The 19,980-nt window shown below is 38.1% G+C and overlaps 1 protein-coding gene across 6 annotated transcripts; it reads right to left on the bottom strand.

Annotated features, from left to right (window-relative positions):
• Positions 1-222: 222 nt before the first annotated feature.
• On the bottom strand, positions 223-18,087 carry golga2 (golgin A2). 6 transcript variants are annotated; one of them, XM_028463175.1, is made up of 28 exons: positions 17,936-18,087; positions 15,625-15,762; positions 14,057-14,125; positions 13,393-13,539; positions 12,806-12,852; positions 12,606-12,669; positions 11,706-11,765; positions 11,082-11,162; positions 10,034-10,072; positions 9,887-9,949; positions 9,651-9,744; positions 9,453-9,559; positions 9,284-9,342; positions 8,499-8,640; positions 8,276-8,365; positions 7,459-7,566; positions 7,285-7,372; positions 7,035-7,177; positions 6,143-6,361; positions 5,198-5,311; positions 4,786-5,010; positions 4,579-4,696; positions 3,661-3,752; positions 2,616-2,832; positions 2,354-2,515; positions 2,165-2,271; positions 1,405-1,597; positions 223-1,304 (listed from the first exon to the last, which is right to left on the bottom strand). In XM_028463175.1, exons 1-28 carry the CDS (start codon positions 17,981-17,983, stop codon positions 1,036-1,038), a joined length of 3,303 nt encoding a protein of 1,100 aa, XP_028318976.1. In that variant the 5' UTR covers positions 17,984-18,087; the 3' UTR covers positions 223-1,035. The 6 variants fall into 6 exon arrangements, with proteins under 6 accessions (XP_028318976.1, XP_028318978.1, XP_028318980.1 ...); XM_028463177.1 differs by having other exon boundaries at positions 4,597-4,696; XM_028463179.1 differs by lacking the exon at positions 11,082-11,162.
• Positions 18,088-19,980: the final 1,893 nt, after the last annotated feature.

Here is a 19,980-nt window from a genome sequence, read left to right as displayed (position 1 = left end):
TGAAACACTACGTTAGTGTTTTTCGGTCACTTGTGAATAATTAATACAAATGTGACTGATCCAGTTTAATAGTGAGAAGCATCAGTTGAAAAACGACAACTTTGCAAAGATAACGACCATCTTTGGATTTGTTGCCGTGGGTAACATACTTCATACCTCCAGAACTAACCTAAAGAACTGGAGAAGACTTTGTTGACCGCCTAAAGCAGATTCATCACTTGATTTTTTTTTTTTTTTGTACGACATGCAGCCTTTGAATTGCATCTAACCCTAAATTATGTCCATCACTTCCCTGTTTATAACAGAGGTGACTTCTTTCAGCCCATCCTGGTGCTATCGCACTAAAATGCTTCACAAATAATCACGTTTCTTTTACAAAGAAATTATATTTTCAGTGTTTAATGTAGACACAGACAAAGAAGGGAGCTCAAACGTATCATTTGACGACCTGCCTCCATCTTTTCTGAATCAAAAGTTCCTTTCCTGACGTGCTTTTTCCCCTTCGACACACACTGCTTTCTTACTGACGTCCTCACTCCCTTCACATTAAACCAAAACAAAACAGAGAAATAATCCCGTTGTTACATTCAGAGGCGATGCTCAAAATTTGGCAATGTTTACAGTGAATTAAAACTCAGATTTGCACCTGAATAAATAGGCTGTGACGCACAGCTTTCTCAGTACTGTATCAGTGAGAGGCCTGGAGGAGGCTCCTTTTATTGCACAATTGTTTTCAGATGGAAACACAGGATTGGAAACAGAGAAACGAAGACTAAAGTCTCCTCTCTGGGAAGAGCAAAAAAAAAAACCAACAACCTCTAAACTCATTCAATTCATCTGCGCACCAATTGCAGCGGGAAATCTAGTGGGAGAGTTTTGGTACAGAGATGAACGTCCTGTTTGTGATCAAATAAACAACAGAATGTAAACTATGGAGGTTTTGATGCCCTTCGCTGACTTCAAGACACGTCCATAATAAACTCTTGCACACACACACACACACACACACACACAAGCCTTCATCACAGCCACACCTCACACCACCAGGATCTTCACTTCATCCTGCTCGTCGGGCCGATAAAAGAAAGGGATGCAGGGGTTCTCGCTGAGGAAAGGAGGTGACCGTGGACCGCCCTGAGGGTTCTGGATCTCCTGGAGGAGCTGCATTATTTGCTGGGCCGTGGCATCTTCTTTGGCCACGCACTGCTTGGAGCCAGTGTGGACGGGGCCGGATGATAACGTCTGTGAGGACATAGCTTCAAGACTAGTGTCGGGCTCTGAGAGAGGAATGACTTCCATGGCTTCTGCAGCAGAGAAAGAGAGAACATTTAAAACACATCAAAGGAACAAATGTAAAAGCATCCCAGCATCATTTTAAGGTAATTTGAGAAAGAATTCTGGCACCTTCTCCACGGACATCATGAAGCTCTGAGTGAGGATGTGCTTGCTGCTCTGGATGAGTGTGATCCTCACAGACAGGAAGCAGGTCGGGGTTTGTGGTGCTCATGCCCGCTACAGCACCAGTATAACGGCTATACCAGTCGTTCCTTTCAGCCACCAGCCTCATCACCAGGTCCTGCAGCTCTGCTAGCTTTGCCTGGAACAGCAGAGATGCACAAATGTTACTATATATAATTAAAAGAGGAATGGGATCTTAATTAAAAAATTTCAGAATTTTATTTTTAATAAATAAAGCAAGTTTTTGCTATTATTCCAAAAATAACAGCACCTTGGAACCAAAGGTGAGGAACCTTACCTTTAAAAAAAATCACAACTGTATTGTTTTATCAGTGTAATGACAATAACATTTTGATATATTAAAAGAACAAGTACAGCAAAGGTTAAATGTATTTAAAATCACATTTATTATTGCCTTGACTTCTAACTATACAAAGAAAAAACTAGGTTTCATGTTCAAATATAAAATAGATGTGGACTGACATTTCAATCAAATTGGGTTGAAATGTATAAATACTGGAGCGGTTTATTCTGTTAAACTCAGGTTTATTTAGTTTTGAAAGGTTCATCACTGAAGATCATGTGACGAAGAGCCAATTTCATGATCTAAGACCATTGTTATGATAAAAATGAATTAGAATTAGTAATATTGTATCCATTATTAATGATGAATTAAACAACAAGCTTGGCAAAATAAATGTGGTACCCTCATCTCCTCCTTGTCCTGGGCCAGCAGGCTGATGTATTGCTCTTTTTCCTGGTGCTTCTGCTTCATGATAGCTCGCTGATTCTGATACAGGGCTATGTATTCCCCTGGAGAAATTGACATGAAAAGAAACAATAGAATAAACAACCAGAACCCCTGGACCTTTGATACCAAAACAAACATTCTTACCGATGGTGTCGGTTTCTCCTGAGAGCTGAATGCAGCGGTGCTCCAGCTCCTCCACCCTCTCCTTCAGGTCAGCTTTCTCCTGCATGAGGGACATGAAGCGCTGCTGGAGCTTGTCCATGGCGGCTTGTAGAGCCTGATGAACCTCTACCGGGACTCCTCCCTCTGCTCCACACACAGCACACATGTATTTAAAGGCTTACAGAATGCTTTAAGCATACAGAGCCAGTCCAACAGTCACATCCATGCGTTGAGTTTTTCTAACCTAAATGCTCGTGATCGTGTTCACAGTGATGGTGTTCGCTATGGTCATGGTCGTGTTCATGTGCAGGTTTGTTGCTCTGGTGTTGGTGCTCCAGACTAAGAGCCACGACGGCCTGATGCCGAGCCGCCATGTGGAGTCTGTGCTCTTCTTCCAGCTGCTGTCGGACGTCGTCTCGCTCTGCCTCCACCTCTGCCAAAGCTCCACGGATGAACTGCTCCTGAGAGAACACAATGACAATAATATTTAGAAATTATTCCAGCAATATTCTTTTTGTATGTTGTTATGTTATGGTTTCATTTATTCTGAGAACTGTTCCTCAGGAAATCAACTTTGTTCTCTTAACATGTTTCGAATGACAACTGACAGCCTTTGTCAAAGGTATATGCTGATGGCTTTGATGTTTCCTTTGAAGTTTCTTTGACTTCGTAGTAATAATTCCAGCAAGATTATTTTTGACAAAAAGAAAGAAAAAATGTGGAAGTTTCAATGATGGAAAACTTCTTGGTGGAAACCAAGTAAACTTCAAATGAAAAATCAAAGCAATGAGCAGAAGTTTCCTTGACTTCTGCATAATAATTTCAACAAGATTATTTTTTGACAAACAGAATCTTGTTGGAAACGGAAGATTCCTTAACAGAGCAGAAGTCACGTAAACTTCAAATGAAAAATCAAAATGATCAGCAGAAGTTTCCTTGACTTCTGCACAACAATTCAGTTTCCTTGGTGGAAGTTAAGGAAGCTTCAAAAGAAACATCAAAGCGATCAAGTTTCCATGACTTCCGCCTAATAATAGCAAGATTCTTTTTGTCAAAAATAATCTTGCCGGAAACTTAGAAATTTCCATGTCGAAACACTTCCTTTGGCGGAAGTCAAAAACACATCAAAGCGATTAGCAGGTGCCTCTGACTAAAACTGTCAGTTGTCAGTCAAAATGTGTCAGGAGATCAAAGTAGATTTCCTGACGAACAGTTGTCCTAATAAATGAAACCTTAACATAATAATATTTTGTGCTCAATAGTAAGTAAAATTAAAAATGACCTCTTACCAACTCGGTCTGGCTTTCAAAGTCCTCTGGGATGATGATGGAGGAGGACTTTCTTGGGCTTTCTTGCAGAGGCTGGCTTTCTACTCCATCTCCTATTTAGCATAAATATAAAACAAACCAAATTACTTTTTTTACAATCATTTTAGTGAATGCCACCTCAGTTTTAGAGTCTTCACACTGGCTCCCAGTCAGCCTCTGAATAGACTTTAAAGTTCTGCTGCTGGTGTAGAAATCTGTGAATGGGTTTGGTCCAGAATCCATCAGTGAGATGTTAGTCGGGTATGAACCCAGATCTATGGACACAGGTCAGATAGTGGAGCCCAGAGTTCACAGCAAACATGGTGACGCTGCTTTTAGTTGTTATGCTGCAAAGAAGTGGAACAAACTGCCAGCCGAGCTGAAGTCAGCATCACATGTGAACATTCTTAAATCCAAGTTAAAGGCACTTTTTTTCTCTACTGCATATGATTAAGGTGGAGATTTTTAATCATAATATTGTTGCTTTTGCTGCTGATTTTAATGTTCTTATTGGTTTTCAAACTATTAAATGTTTTCTGTTGCACTTTTAAATCATGTAAAACACATTGAATTGACTTGTGTATGAAATGGGCTATACAAATAATTTCCCTTGCCTTTATTCATTCATTCATTGAAATAGAGATACTTCAACAAGCTGATCTTTCTTTGCCCGTGGCTTGTGTTCTATAGGATCCGTCTCCTACATTGCTACATTGAAATTGCACTAATGAGAAAGAGCATGCAAGTACGAAAGCTCTGTGCTCAGAAACGTTCAACAGCCTCATGTCACATGATCAGCAGGTGAGCTAAGCAGCCCGAGTATGCAAGGCCACTGCTCTTTGTTAAAAACACACCAAAGTTTCCGCACATTCTGAAGAAGTTACACAGGCATCATTGCACCTCCAGATGCAAACGCACCCTGATCTCTCGATGATGACATCAGGGCTGAGCTGTTAAGAAGCTCCTTCACCTCAGCTTTCAGCTGCTCATTATCGTTGACCAACTGCTCCAAATGATCCTAGAGAAAAGAGTTGAATAATTAACTTATAAGTAGCAGTGTTTTGCAGAAAAACAACCACAACCCTTTGCAACAATCAAACAACAAACCTGGGCTTGCTTCAGTTGGTTCTGGCTCATTTCCAGCTGCATTCGCCCGTGGCTTTCGTCCTGCTGCAGTCGATCCAAGAGCTGCGTCTGATGCAGATACTGATGATGGAACTGCTCCCTCTCAGAGGCCAGAGCCTGATAGCCAGCACAGTACTGCTGTAAGTGGGCCACCACCTGGTCCCTCTGCTCCATCAGAGCCTGGACTTCTTTACCCTTCAACTCCAGCTGGAGGCAAGGAAACAAAGAGATTTTTCTAAAGACTTAACAAATTATTGTGCATCAATACGAAATGTAAAAATTATCTTTGTTTCAGGTACGATGATCTAAAGGGAGAATGAGAAGGTTAAGGGGGAACACAATATTAAACACAAGTGCATGTTAAATGACAGATGAGAGATGTTCATGGCCTTACCTGCTCTTTGCCGTTGTGCAGGGCTTCTTGTAGTTCCCCCATTCTGCGAGCCAGCTCCTTTTTCACGTGTTGCTCTGACTGGAGGGCTGTGGTTAGCTCCATGTTCTCATTAGTCTGCCATAGAGAAGGAGCATTAAGAACTTTAAGTTCAAGATGACTTGATTGAAACAACCCACTTCTTACAGAGTATTAAAGAGAGTCAAACATAGTCTATCTATGAACCAAGACATCAAAGTAAAATGATGTTGGAAAACTTCAATTTGAAAACGATCCTCGATACGATATATCCGGATACTAAACAATATGATATACATTGCAATACAGATCAATAATTACACATTTAACCTTCACAAGTACAAAAAAATGGTATGAAATACAATTTATTTAATTTTTTTAAACTTGCGAGAACAAGTAAATGATAACTGTAATTCAAGCACTAATATGAAAAACAAGTGGTATGATTGTCAAACTGTCAAATTACATTTTTCAAAAAGTTCAACTTTTGCTTCTACAACAGATTCTGATACTGTTACGTTTTTAAATTCTTTAAAAGTAACCACATACATCTATAAAAGTGCCCGGTATGATTTATGAAAATAAAGTGCGATTACTGTCCAAGCTAAAATGCACTGAGGAGTGATGTAGTTTAACAAGGTCTGATATGGTTCACAATGACACCTAGTGACCAAACGTTTAACTGCAATGCATATGTTAGCGCAAATAAATTGGTTTTTCGTTAAAAACATGATTACAAAAATTGATTTTGACATTTTTTTTGGATTGATACAATAATCGCACGGGGAAATATCACGATATATCGCAGAATCAATTTTTTTATTACACCCCTAGTGGCCAATTTGGTAACAGTTAAACTTGGGATACAAAATAGAAAGACATAAATAACATGGGGTGAAGGATGAGCAGAGGACAGATTTTCAGGCTCACCAGTTGGACAAAGCCATTCTGCAGCTCTGCCAGCTGGTCCTTCAGTATGCGGTTCTGGGTGAGAGCGCGGCTGATGGTGGCCTTGTCTGACTGCACGTCCTCCAGCATGCGCCGACGGTCCTCTGTCTCCTGGGCTTGGCTCTCTATTTGCTGCTCGAGCTCTGACAATCGTGCCTCCTGCTCTCCACACAAACGGCTCAGCTGCTCATTATCCCGAAGCTGCAGGAATAAAGAATGATTGCAATAAAACTCAGGAATGATATCCGAACCCCTGACAAAGGAAAGCGTTTGACTACGGGCAAATAACACTCAATAGGATCCAGGTTTTTTTAAACGGGGTCGCCTGGAAATAAAATTGGATCATCTGAAATATCTAGTAATAATAAAAAAATAATTAATTTCTGATTAAAATGTTTTTGATTTTAAATTTATTAAAACATTTTCCATGTTTATTGTATTTTTATTTAGCTATTTTTGCACAATTGAATACACCAATACATAATATCACAGAAATAGATAAACAGTGCAAAAAGAGGCAAACAGCTCAAAGAACGTAAATAATAATTATTAATATATTATTGTCATATTAAAACACAATGTCAACCAACTGTGTGCTATATTTTCACTTTCTCAAATATAAATCTAGTTCAAATAAAATGCAGTATAAGAATATCTGAGCTGGCGCATCTGGTCACTACATGCGCAAAAAAAAAAAATGTGCACTAAATGCTAGCTATTCTATTTGTAACACAGTACAACACACACGATTTAAAAAAAAAAAGTAATTTTAAAGAAAATAGAATCTGGTGTCGCCAGAAATGTTGCCTTAATCTGTTATTTCTGATTGCTTTCTGAAAGTCAAGGCAAATTTAAGAAACAGAATTTCTCTCACCTGTGCCTGGTACTGTGCAGCAACAGATTCTGTCTCTTGTTGGAGATTTTTAAGAGCTTCCTGTAAGGCCACTTCCTTCTCTGACGGCCCAGTGCACTGAGGTTCTGCACTATGCTGGGTTTCTCTTTCCTGGTGCAGTAATGCTAAAAGAAATGAGAGACACGCCTAAATAGAAGAGCTCTTCTAAAAATCTATTTCAATCCTGCAGTTTTAGTGTTAAAAGTGTATTATGACGTGAAAAAGAACTTACATGCTGCATTTTTAAGCTCTGCAATGCTGGCTTCAAGTTCATAGACTCTGTTAATGTTTAGATCCCTCTCTTCTGCCACCAAAGCCACCTACATCAATGCACCAAAAACAAAATCATCATGCACTTAAAAATAATAGTTTATTTCAAATCTAACATGTGCGAATGCTAACATACCTGTGTTAGTAGCTGTTCCGTTTTGTCTTTCCATACTCGACCCTCTTCGTGGATCTGCTCTGCGTAACAATCTCTCTCCGTCTTCAACTGGCCGATAGACTCCATCAGCTAAATGAGACATGTTTGTGTTTGTGTTTGTGAGTCATCTTCTATTCACTAAATATAATGGAATTTTGATACAAACTGTTGAAGTAGTGCAGAAAATGCACATACCGTAATTTCTGGGCTATAAAGCGCACTGTTTTGTTGGCCCCATTACAATAATTTAGCAATTTTCTAACAAAATTCCACACAAATGCCGCAGCCTAACTAAGGCCGTACTCTATTGGCTGATGAGGGTGCCCTTCAGACAACTCGGCCAATCAGAATGGGCAGGTAGGTGGGCTGCTGTACTCAAGTTAGGTTGCAGGGAAATATCCGCGTTTCAACTGAACAGTTTCCTTTACTACATGAAGTCTCCTCCTCACTGCCACACGTCTACATATCAGTCCATTTACAGCCCTCTCTCGCTCTCTGACAACATTTCTTTGCGTCGTTGCTATGATGAGGCAGTGTACATCATGAAAAAATGAGTGATCAGAATGATTATGTGCGAGCAAGAACAATTTAATGTTAATTTCATTGTTCCACCTGGTCTAATGTGACGGAGCTTAATTTTGCGGCGGCATGAAACTTATAAAAACTGGGAAAAATCCACAATTTAGCCACGTCATTGTTTAAGCCGCAGGGTTCAAAGCGTGAGAAAAAAGTAGCGGCTTATAGTCCGGAAATTACGGTAGTTACATTATCTATCTCGTGTACCTTTAACTGTTTTTACCTGGTGATTATGAGCCTCCAGCTGCTGCTTCTCATCTAGCAGTAACTGTACCTGCTGGCTGGCGCTGCTGGGATCCGATTGACTGGAACACTGGAGAGAGATAACAAGGACAACATGTTGGAGCTTATGGGGAAATACAGTAACATTTTTTTGCAACAAGAATTTCATCTTTACAATTAATTTAAACAAGCATAACCTGAGAAGGTTTTCTCATTTATCACACCTGCTGTAACATGAGGTCAGCGATCTCCAGCCTCTTGCGAAGATCTTCTAACTCCAGCTTCATTGCACTGTTATCCTGAGTGGAGAGTTTTAGCTGCTCCGACAGCTCTGAATTCTGTTGCTTCGACTCCTCATTGAAATTGCTGCAAATGAGCACATGCAGAGATATACAGTAAAAACGGATATTTAACACCGGTACAGTGTACATTTTAGGACATCCTCAGGCCTCAGAGTGAGGTATCAGAAAAACCTCTGTCATTTGTCAGACGAAACAGACTCATGTCTCAGCAAAACTGTAAAATGAAACTTATCAAACCAAATGCCATCAAATAAAACGACCTTAGGCTTCAAAATAAAAGTCATTAGACTCAACGTTGTATTTTGAAGAAACTGGCAATACACAAGATGTCTTCAATGTGTTGCTTCGGATACAAGAGTAAGTTGAAAGCTGTTATTTTCTATTTATTCTTAAAGGTTAAGATATATCAACATTTAATTTAACTATGTATTTATTAATCAAACAATATGTTGATATATCTTAACTTTAAAAAAATTGAAGGAAAGACCAGCTTATCAACTGGCTTCATCATGTATACTTCTGGTTCCTTCAAAATAAAACGCAGAGACATGGCTGAGACATGAGTCTATTTGGTCTGATAAATGACAGAGGTTTTCCGGATACCTCACACTGAGACATGAGGATGTCCTAAAACGTACACCGGGTCTTGGGAGATCTGTTGCGTTCAATTCAACCTTGGGTTTGATTGCAAGAAATGAGAGACTTACTTGACTCTAAGCACCTCAAGTCGAAGGCTGTCCCTTTCCTTTTCAAGATCTTTATTGTGCTGGAGAAAGAAAAAATAAAAGCAGAAAAAGTGAATTTAAAGAACAGCTCATGATCATTCATTCATTATAGATTTAATTCATTATTCATTAAATCTGTTACGTGCATTACCTTTTCAAACTGTTTCTGCTGTGCTGAAGCAGAAGACAGAGTTCTCTCCAGCTCTGATACTCTTTGCTTTGCGGCCTGCAGACGATTGTTCAGCTCCTCTGCATCGGCTACACACGTTTAAACACACAAGATAAGTACGCAGTATGACATATCATATCCTCTGGGAGGATTCAATGAAAACAATGAAAGGTCAAGTACCTGCTTTATGCCGTGCTGCCTGCTGTGTGTACTGTAGTGCTGTTTGCAGCTCAGATTTCTCAGATACCAGAATGCCAATAGTCTGGATGTGAACCTTCAGAGTGGAAAAGTGAAAAAACATGTAAGACCAATTTTCATTGGGAACAACAATCTGATTTGTTGCATGCAGTGAGACTTCTGTATTATGTGAAAAATTCACCATCAAATTCAGTAATCATCTGTGCAACAGAATTTACCTGCAATTGCTCACGCATAGCTCCATGCTCCTTTGAAACCCTCTGTTCAAATTCCTTGCGCTCCTGTAAGAAATAAAGGAAAATTAAATAATGACCATGGAGGAACTAATATATTGACGTGGATGAACAATGTGAGAGCAATCAAACCTTTTGAATTTGGTCTGTGAGCTCCTGATATTGCTGAGACTGTCAGACAAACATAATTTTATTAATATTCATTTTCCCTCATCAAACAAGCAGCAGTTTAGAACTCAAACCCTGAGTTAATCAAGCATAATCAAAGCTCTACGTCAACAGAACACTGGTATTGATAAGCATCTAATGAGAAAATTAGTTTTTAAGATACAATTCACATTCATGTCTAAACCAGGGTTGGGGTTAATGACATTCTATCCATATCCATTTTTACAATTACAATTAAAGTTACAACTATTATTAATAAAATTACATTCTCAATTACTAAAGTTTTCAAATTCAATTAATCCCAATTACTGAGACTGAAATAAATAACCCCACAGAAGTGAACCTTCCTCTTGTGTTAGCCTCTCTTATGATAACGGGTCAGTATCTATCAGCCAATTTGTTTCTCATCTCTTGATTACCTTGTTAGGCTTCCTAATCCATGAAAATATGAGTATTGATGTTTTTGCTGAGGGTGTCTAAGCCTTTTTTGTGTCAATTTGAATTTTTAAATAAATGGTAAAATGATTCTCAATAGAACAGACAGGTAGTGGGAAAACTTTATCTGAAACATATTTTAATGATCACATATTTGTAAGCCAAAGAACTGTAATACGGTTCCCCAGTTCTGTGTTTAATGAAATTGTAATTTACTTTTTTATAACAGAATTTCCATGAACTCCTAAACTCAATCATGATTACAACTGATTCTTTTGATTACAATCACGTCATAATTGTAATTAATTATACTACAAACATAATTGACCCCAACCCTGGTCCAAGCCATTGCATTTGTTATGATTCGAATGCTGAAGCATCAGGGGCTATTCATGCTGAGAAAAATCTTTGAACGTCGACCGAACATACATGAAACAATCACAAGTAAGGCTCATTAAAACAAACAATGTAGGACAGATATATAAAATGTGTTACCATACATGCGCTGATGCAATTAATTAGGAATGAGGAGTGGGATAGCACACACACATGAATAAGACATGCTACAGCTTCTTACCAGCTGCTCTAGCTTGGTATTGAGCTGAGAGTTTGTTAAGTTGCTGGACTCCAGGGTGGCTGCCAGCTCCTGGTTCCGACTCTATCACGTGCAAACATGCATTGAGGAAAAGAAAAATAAACTCAGAGATATTTTTCAAATAAATAAATAAATAAATATCAAGGAACAAAGACGAAAGGTGCAGTGGCAAAAGTCGAACAAAATCACATGAAGAGTGTGACAAAATTCAATGGGAAATTAACACGAAGGTGAATGATAGTGTCATTACCACTGGTGGAAAAACGTGCTTCCAACCAAAAAAAGCAGACATTTAATTCCTTATTTTCAGAATTTGAGACAAATGTTTTTCGATTTCCTGGATGTTTTCATATGGTTACATCAATGGTCACCTTTACACTCAGAGGCCCAGTGGTATTCAACTGGTAATTCTAAAGTCAAATATCTGGCTTGTGTCTCATCTAAACCTACAAACCTGTGATGAATATTTTATGATTGCAGAGATGCTCAAATATCAGTAAACTTCTTTGATGTTCTATATCACCTGACTGCAACTCAATTCTAAATAACACAATAATAACAAATTGATACCAACTGTTGAAAAAAATAATAACACTGTTGTCCTACCTCCAGTTCTCCCACACTGACAGGAGAAGCACCATCTCCATTCACATATGCAGCAGATGACTGGAATGACAGAATGCTGCATTAATGCACATGCAATAAATACAATGAAATAAAGAAAATAATATTTTTTGGTGAAGATGGAAACCTGTGTTTTTTGTTCTTAGATGAATTAATATTTAGAAAAAAAAAAAAACATTGATGGAGAGTCTTCATCAAGTTGTAATTTAGAATTCCACACTGATAACAGAGGTGTGCATTGCCATGAATCTGACGACACAATTCACAATTTGCATGTCATGATATGATATATCCCAATACTAAACAATGCGATATATAGTGCAGTATATCATAATATCAATAATTACAAATTTCACCTTTACAAGTACAAAATGGTATCAATTACAATTTAATACATTTTTTAAACTTGTGAAAACAAGTAATAATATCAAAAACAAGTGGTATGTTTATCAAACTGTAAAATTAAAAATAAAATTTGTACTTTTGCTTCTACAACAGATTCTGATTTTTTTTCAAGTAACCACATACATCTATAAATGTGCCCTGTATGTTTGCTTAATAAAGTGCAATCAACTTCCAAGCTAAAATGCATTGAGGAGTGATGTAGTTTAACAAGGTCTGATGTGGTTCACTGACACTTAGGGACTGGGCGTCTACGTGCATGCATATGTTAGTACAATTAAATGGATTTTTTGTTAAAAATAAACATGATTATTGCGATAAATCGCAGAATCTATTTTTTCTTATACCCTTAATTGACATTCAATAAACCAAAATGTTATTGCTCACAGTGCACAGCTGCAGTAGTAGGGTATTGTTTAAAGCAGAAAATCATTGAATTAAAAAAAGAGGTGTATATGCACGGAAAACGACTGGCTATACCTCTGATACCAGGCCATTTAGCTGCTGTGAGAGCTGGCGTAGGCTCTCCGTGGAAGACAGTGGTCTGCAAGACGAGATAATTACATATGTAAACATGCTTCATATAACCTAATTTATCAAAACACCTTGACACCTACTATTCCAAGCAAACTGTATTTAATAAATGTCGGATTTCAATGCACCAATATGAGATAACTCACTGATTTTCATTCATTGAACTTTCATTTCCATTTGTGTCCGGGTAGATCTGCAGAAGAATAAATAGAAAGAGGACACCAAGTAAGACAGCCTGACAAGCATACAAAGAGCCTATTGAATAAACACTAACTTATGTGACAGCAAAACACACAACATGACATACAACTTGGTCCAGCCATGTTTTGTTGTTCATACCATAGTAGATGCCAATACATTTCTATTAAACTACAACTTATGATGCAGTATAGCCACCGAGAAGTGGTAGGTAGGCGTGTCCCGATCCGATATTGGATATAGGTCCGATATCAGCCAGAAAACGAATATCGAAAATCTCTGATATAAGCTCTCCGATAACTTTTTGTTGTTTTTGTCCCTGCCCTCAGTTGTTCCCATCATTTACTGATAATACAAAATACCTGAAGTGAACTTGAATTGTTGACTATTGTTCTCCGTCAATATCAACATCAATATCAACAACAATATCGGTATCGAATCGGAAGTGAAAAGGCTGTATCAGGACATCCCTAGTGGTAGGACTAAAGGAACAAGCCTATGCTTTGAAATGAGAGGATGAGGATGACACACACACCTGCATGTCAGTGTTAGGAGCAACTTCGGCAGACTGGAAATTAGTAGCGATATTAGCACTAGCGGTGTTAGATACAGTTGAGTCACTGTTTGGCTCCTCAAGCTGCTGGGAAGCTGAAGAGCCCACAACCTCCATGTCAGGGAAGGTCTGAGGTGACACACACACACAAAAGGCACACACACTAGTATAACACAAAATTGGAGACATTACGATAAAAGCAACATAACTAATAATAATGCTACTAATATGCACATTCATGCAAGACTTTGGTTGTAACTGCAGAATGAGTGAATATGGGTCAATGACGTGACACCTAAATATTCTGTCCAACTGCATTTCTTTTAGTTAAAAAAAGGTTTAAATGCATAAAAAAATACGTAATATGCAGTAACTTAGTGTTTACTGCTCGATCCTCACCCATGCACACTTGGTTTTTTTAAACCCAAAAATCATACAGAGAAAAACTTTAGAAATGATTTAGATAAAAAAATATATAAGTTTAGACATCAACATCAGATTTCTCCACCAATAACGCACTGATGGGGAAAGCGTCACAGTGAAGTAGGGATGAGGATACAGAGAGGGTATCGAGAAAGCAAACAAGCAAAAAACAGGTAAAATAATTTAACAAAAACAGGCAGGAAAAAGAGAGACAGGGGCTCACCTGACGGCTGCCACAGGGAGGAAGAGCTACTCCATTGCTTTGACTAAGTGCTTTTAGAAAAGTGTCGAACTACAGAAAAGGGAAACAAAGGTGGAGAAAGGAATGTGACATGAGAAAATAGTTTAAAAAGGTTTATTTAATTAAAAAAGCAACAGAAAACAAAACTGAAGGAGTTTTTTTTTTTAGATTAGTGAGCAATGGAGGTTAAGTAAGGACAGTGAAGCTAGTTTAAGAGGTTGAATATTCAGAAATGCATGACCAAAGGTGAGCAACTCCGAATCTATCAGGAAAACAGGGAGGGAGAAGAACAGCCTTCAGTGAAAAATCATTAAATATATTACGGAAAAAGAAGAAATAAGGGGAACAAGAACATACCCAAGTGAAAAAAAACCTTAAACACTAAAAATAAAACAGCAAGCAGCACGTGGATGACTGTGAGGGGGTGACAGCTGTCTTATGGGTGGGTCAAATACTGATGGGTAGACTCTCATGTATGTGCATCTGCTGTCTGTGGTTTGTACACTAGCCATGTGTAATTAAGGAGGTTTTAACACATTAATGTAGATAAAGGACAGCGCTTTATATTTATATGCATTGGAAGGTGGAGAAAAAGGCAAAATTAGGAATGGGAGAATCTGATAGAAAATAAAACAGGCACTGCTTTACAACATCACAATTGGAAGCTGTTGTGGTGCAGTAAACCCATTTTGAGTATATTTACTAATAAGGAAAGTAGCGATATCCTAATGCCAGTATCGACATCGGATGGAATACAGTAGTGCAGAATCCTGTCACATTCAAAAGAAAATAAACCCATGCCACCTACACAGGAAATTGATAGCAGCCAGTGAGGGAAACAAAAAACAAACAATCAGCCCACTGCTTTAAACTCTCAGCCTACAGTTCAGCTGCCTCTATGCATTCTGCACATCTCTATTCATGCATATTTTGGCTGTTTGGCTGTTTTCCTAAATACGTGTACAAAGCGACCACAGCTACCAAAGCTACATGACCAATGAAAAATAACTAAGATAAAGAAAATATGCAACCAAAGTGGTTAATTTTTTGGGGGAAAATCATTGCATCTATAGGTACAGTACACAAAACTGAATACTCGTAATCATTCTGGAATAATCTCTCATCCCTAACTAAAAGTTAAAAATTCAGACTGGTTTTGTAAAATCCTAAAACCAAATAGTGCTAAATAAGAAATATTAAGACAATTTAGTAAAATTATCAGTAAATCATGTCAGTGAAATACTAGAAATTATTTAACAACAATGATTAATTAGTTTATGATATGTTTCCAGGCCTGATTTCAAGGATCTGAGTTTCTACAGACCTCAGGTAGGAGGTTTGTTTCACACGTGTGGAGCACAATAACTGAACACTGCTTCGCTGTGTTTGGTTCTGATTCTGGGAACAAACACTAAACACATCCCTAAAAATGAGCTGAAGGTTCCAGATGCTTCATGGGTAACCAATGTGTCAAGGATGCATTTTGGTCAGTGATTACATCACTGAAGATGTGTCCAGAAGCATCATCAAATGTATTTTTACAGACTTACATTATCTGGAGAGTTTCTATCTGGTGAAGGTGCATCCAGTTGATTCTGTCCTTTCATCTTCCTCTTCTTCTTGGCCCCTGCTCCACCCCCTCCTCCTTCTACAGTGGCAGCGGAGGATTTCTGCTGAAACTCCTTCAGCTGAGCAGCACACAAGAAATGGGAGATGTATTAGACTAGAATGGAGAAAGTATTGTTTCTTAAAGCTAAAACATTTTTTAGCTTAGTTTCATACAAAAGTAATCTTTATAAGCCCAAAGCAGACAATGATTAAGTAGTTCTAAATGAGCTTGCCCCTCCACCTGTAATAGATTTTATATGTAAAAACCCAAACAGTCGAATAAGGACCAGGGCCTTAACTAGAGGAGACTGGCCAAGTGGAGGTGTCTATCAGAGGCACAAAACTATGGAATACACTTCCAGAAAACATTAGAAACTGTGGCAATCACCCAACCTTCAAAGCAATTCTCAAAAATTGAAAACAAAGCAGTCAGCACCCATAGCTAATATTGTACTTTTTTCTTGGGCTCTTAAATTGTAAATACTAGCATATGTGGTATCATGTTTTCTGTCGTCAGTCATTTTGATGTTGGCCGTGGCTAGTCATACGGAAACGTATGAATAGCCACGGGGGCACTCCGTATGAATAGACTGCCAGTTTATTCATACGGAGTGCCCCCGTGGCTATTCATGACCAGTTTAGGTAACGTGATAGGTGCACCCCGTGACTGAAAGTTCTGTCAGTTTTATTTTAGCTCATATTTATTTTTAGCTACCCAGCGAACCCTTTTATTTTATCCCTAACCCAGGAAATACCCTAAAACATATTTTTTTCCCTATATGTATTTTTAAAGGTGGAATTTACCATGTTAAAAGTGGGATTCGAACGGAAGGAAGGATGTTTGAATGTGGCGCCTTAGACCACTAGAGTCTATTGATATGTTTCCATATCAACAGACACTTTGTTCAATGTTTGTCTCATTATGCCATGTTGCTTAACTGTATGTTATATGTTTACCTGCCTTGGGACAATGGTGAAACGATGAAATTTAGCTATTGTGCTAACTCCAGCATATTTATGTTGATGCTGTTTGCTGAAACAATGATGAATATATAATGTCCTAATTCAAATGAATATATAAACTAAAAATAAAATGAAATCCAATCATGTAAGTAGTTGCTTGACCAGTGCAAGTTCTGCAGCTGCAGACACTGCATTTGAATACAAAGACCAATGTGTTTTATGTGACTGGAGCTGACTGTGTCCAGATGTGAAGATAGAAATGTCAATACACATTCTATTATTTATTATCACAGCTGCACTGCCATTGCTTTTGACAGCTTTTAGTTGAGCACTAAACTAAATTTAAATGCAAGAAAAAAGGTAACTGTATCTAACCCCTAACTAGTGACTTATCAGGTAACAAATGTAAATGCATGCAATTGTGAGGAAAGCAGAACCACCAAGTTATAATGCACACACTACCTGAATATTATTATTTTTCATCTTGCATTTACAATCCCACGTCATCCACTATCAAAAACGCTGACGAGTCATGACCTTCTGTAGCTCTACAGTTGATTTAAAAAAAAAAAAAAAAAAAAAAACATAATTCTGACAAGCTAAAACCACGTCGCCAAAGCACACATCTGGACAGGACAGACGGGTGTCAGCTGTCAAAACAGTCCCCGACATTGTGCTCGGCTAACAGACAGTGCAACGGTTCATATCCGGCTCATACTGCGTTTGCTTTACCTAAAATACTGCAGTCATTGCCCTGATAAGGAGGAAACATAAATACGACTAAAATGTAACAGAAAACATTGGGTACAACAATCGTCATTCTCACATGCAGCCAATTATCTTTTAGCAGGTAAGCTAACAAGCTAACCTACCTAGTTAGCATATTAGGCTTTTCCTTTAGCTATAACTACGGTTGCCGAGAAAAGACAAATAACATTAGCGGTCAAAAGGTGTGATTGAAGTCAATCACAAAGTCAGTGAACTGCGTAAGGTATCATAATTGCCACCAGTAATTAAATAAGTCTACATAAACTGCTAAAGTTATAGATCCTGGTATAGGCCGCAATAGAATCCCCGGCCTCTCCTATGGACTGATACGTCGAGGGAAGCAGGACTGGCGGTATGAGCTACAGCAGATATCGGTCGACGTGTAATGACAACACCCCAGCTTCGGACAGGCATTCGCAAATAAATGAAAACAGACCCAATGAGAAAACCAACAATCATCCACTTCAAACAGAATAGTTTCTTGCCGAAGTATTACACTGGGTTAATTGTAAATAACTTTACCTTTTTCTTGGCTGCAGCGAGTTTAATTTGCCTACTCTGGTCGGCCATCCTGCTGCTGCTTTGAAACACCGACCGAACACGTCACCAGTTTGGTGCCGGTAACTGCCCCTCTCTGCCGGCGGGAGGCGCCAATCTCAGCCCGTTTGATAACACATCTGTCTATCTACACTGAGTATCTATAAAGCAAGGAATCTATGTCTCTCACAGTGTCTGTTCCTCGAATATCTCTGAATCAGGCTCAGATTGGCCTGAGACTTTCAACTTGGCTGCTGCTTGGTTTAAGGGTGTGCATTGTCGGATTTGTTTGTACTGCACTGATACTGTTCATTAATTATTTCATAAAATGGTCTTATTGTCTTAAATGCAGCTTTGTAGAACAGCTCAATGTTGACAGGTAGTAGTGTTAACTCAGGATAAGTGAGAGCAGCTCAATGTTGACAGGTGGCAGGGTAACTCAAGATAGGTTGAACACTGAGTAGAAACTACGCTAGTGACTTCACAAAGGGCTAAAAACGACTAAAGTGGGTCTAATATCCTAATAAAAAAAAAAAACATAAATATTGTGGTGTCCTCAGTGAGTAAAGTTTTATGTTTCTAACTAAGGTCAGTAATAACAATATAAAAAAGTGTGTTGTGTGTGTGTGTGTGTGTGTGGGGGGGGGGGGGGGGGGGTGTATAATTCAGAATTAAATTTGGATTAGGAATTGAGTGTTTACATGGTCAGTTTAAAGAAGATTTAACTTTTGTTCTGAATTAAAGAGGAATTAAAGCTCTCATGTAAACTATTCATGAAAAAGCTACTTAACCTCCCACTTTTCTATAGCAAGACATACTTACTATGGGCACGGCACTAGTGATAATAATACAAAATATTAATATTAATATTATTATTATTAATAATAATAATAATAATAATAATAATATTTCTATTTAATACTACTTCTCAGTCTCCTCCGACTACTACTAATATTAATAATTATTTTCTATTGTCGCCATCCCTTGATGCTGATGAACTGTTTTTACACGTTTGTATGTATGAATTTTTTCATTATTATATTGAGCATATACTTAAAATCTAAACACATTTATGAGACATTTGAGGCACAATATATCTATTCATCTATCTATATACGTAGGTAAATAATGTTGTAGGAAAGCCCTGTTATATAAGTGTTTAGTTTAACTTTCAGTTATGTTGTTACTAGCCCTTTAAGAGGAACGTATTTTAGCAGAGTTCTTCCTGCTGCATGCATGAGCAGAGTGTGTTGCATGTTGACCAGCTGCAGAGCTGCATGTGTGTGTTTCTCTCCTGTTCCATGGAAGATGTGTGTACATGAGAAATGTAAATAATGGCTGATTCATGTTATAACTCATGACAATGCATCTTGGAGGATATTTGTGTTTACATGTTAGCTGCTTTGTGATAGTTGCTAACTCATGCATCCTGGTTATGTTAGCTATACTTTCCTTACTTACATTGCTGTTAGCTTGCATTGAAGAGGGTTAATTTCTGATTTATGTTATTATTTCTCTTGCTAATTGCTTATGTTGATTACTGCCACCCATGGTCATTATATGAGTGTTTGCTTGTGAGTTAAGTGCTTTTATGATGCTTTGTGTGTGCTAATACTTATGCAGCTTTATTCAAATATGTGTTAAATTACTGATATGCTTTATACTGCTGCATTGTGTTTACAGAACCACGTTCTTCCAATTAAAGCCTTTATAAATCCAGAACTGCCTCCGTGACTCTCTAACCGGAGTCACACTCCCATAGTGTCGCCGGCTCTATTCCGCGCACCTTCTAGAGGCCCCGAACCTCTTTTACAAATGTTGATAATAGACATACAACTTTATGGTATTTGGTAGAGACAGAAAATCCACAAAATTTTGATTTACGAAATGTTTTATTTGAACGTGTACATTCATATTGTTTGTTTTATTTGTAAAGCGTGGGTGGGGAAAGTCAACACGTCTGAGAAGTTTTGTGCAGGATGTTTGTGGTTGGATACTCTTTGGCCATCTGTTTGTTGTTTATTTTTTTT

Source organism: Gouania willdenowi, chromosome 12 (assembly GCF_900634775.1).
Source record: "Gouania willdenowi chromosome 12, fGouWil2.1, whole genome shotgun sequence".
NCBI classification, from domain to species: Eukaryota; Metazoa; Chordata; class Actinopteri; order Blenniiformes; family Gobiesocidae; genus Gouania; species Gouania willdenowi.
The sequence above is the reverse complement of the archived record's forward strand: the minus strand, read 5'-3'. Positions and strand labels throughout refer to the sequence as shown.

Coding starts and splice junctions, on each gene's coding strand:
- golga2 (XM_028463175.1), bottom strand. CDS start 17,983: ATGGCCGACCAGAGTAGGCAAATTAAACTCGCTGCAGCCAAGAAAAAG. Junction 11,766..12,605: donor TAAATGGCCTGGTATCAGAG/GTATAGCCAGTC, acceptor CTGTCATTCCAG/TCATCTGCTGCATATGTGAA. Junction 4,697..4,785: donor ACCAACTGAAGCAAGCCCAG/GTTTGTTGTTTG, acceptor TCTTTTCTCTAG/GATCATTTGGAGCAGTTGGT.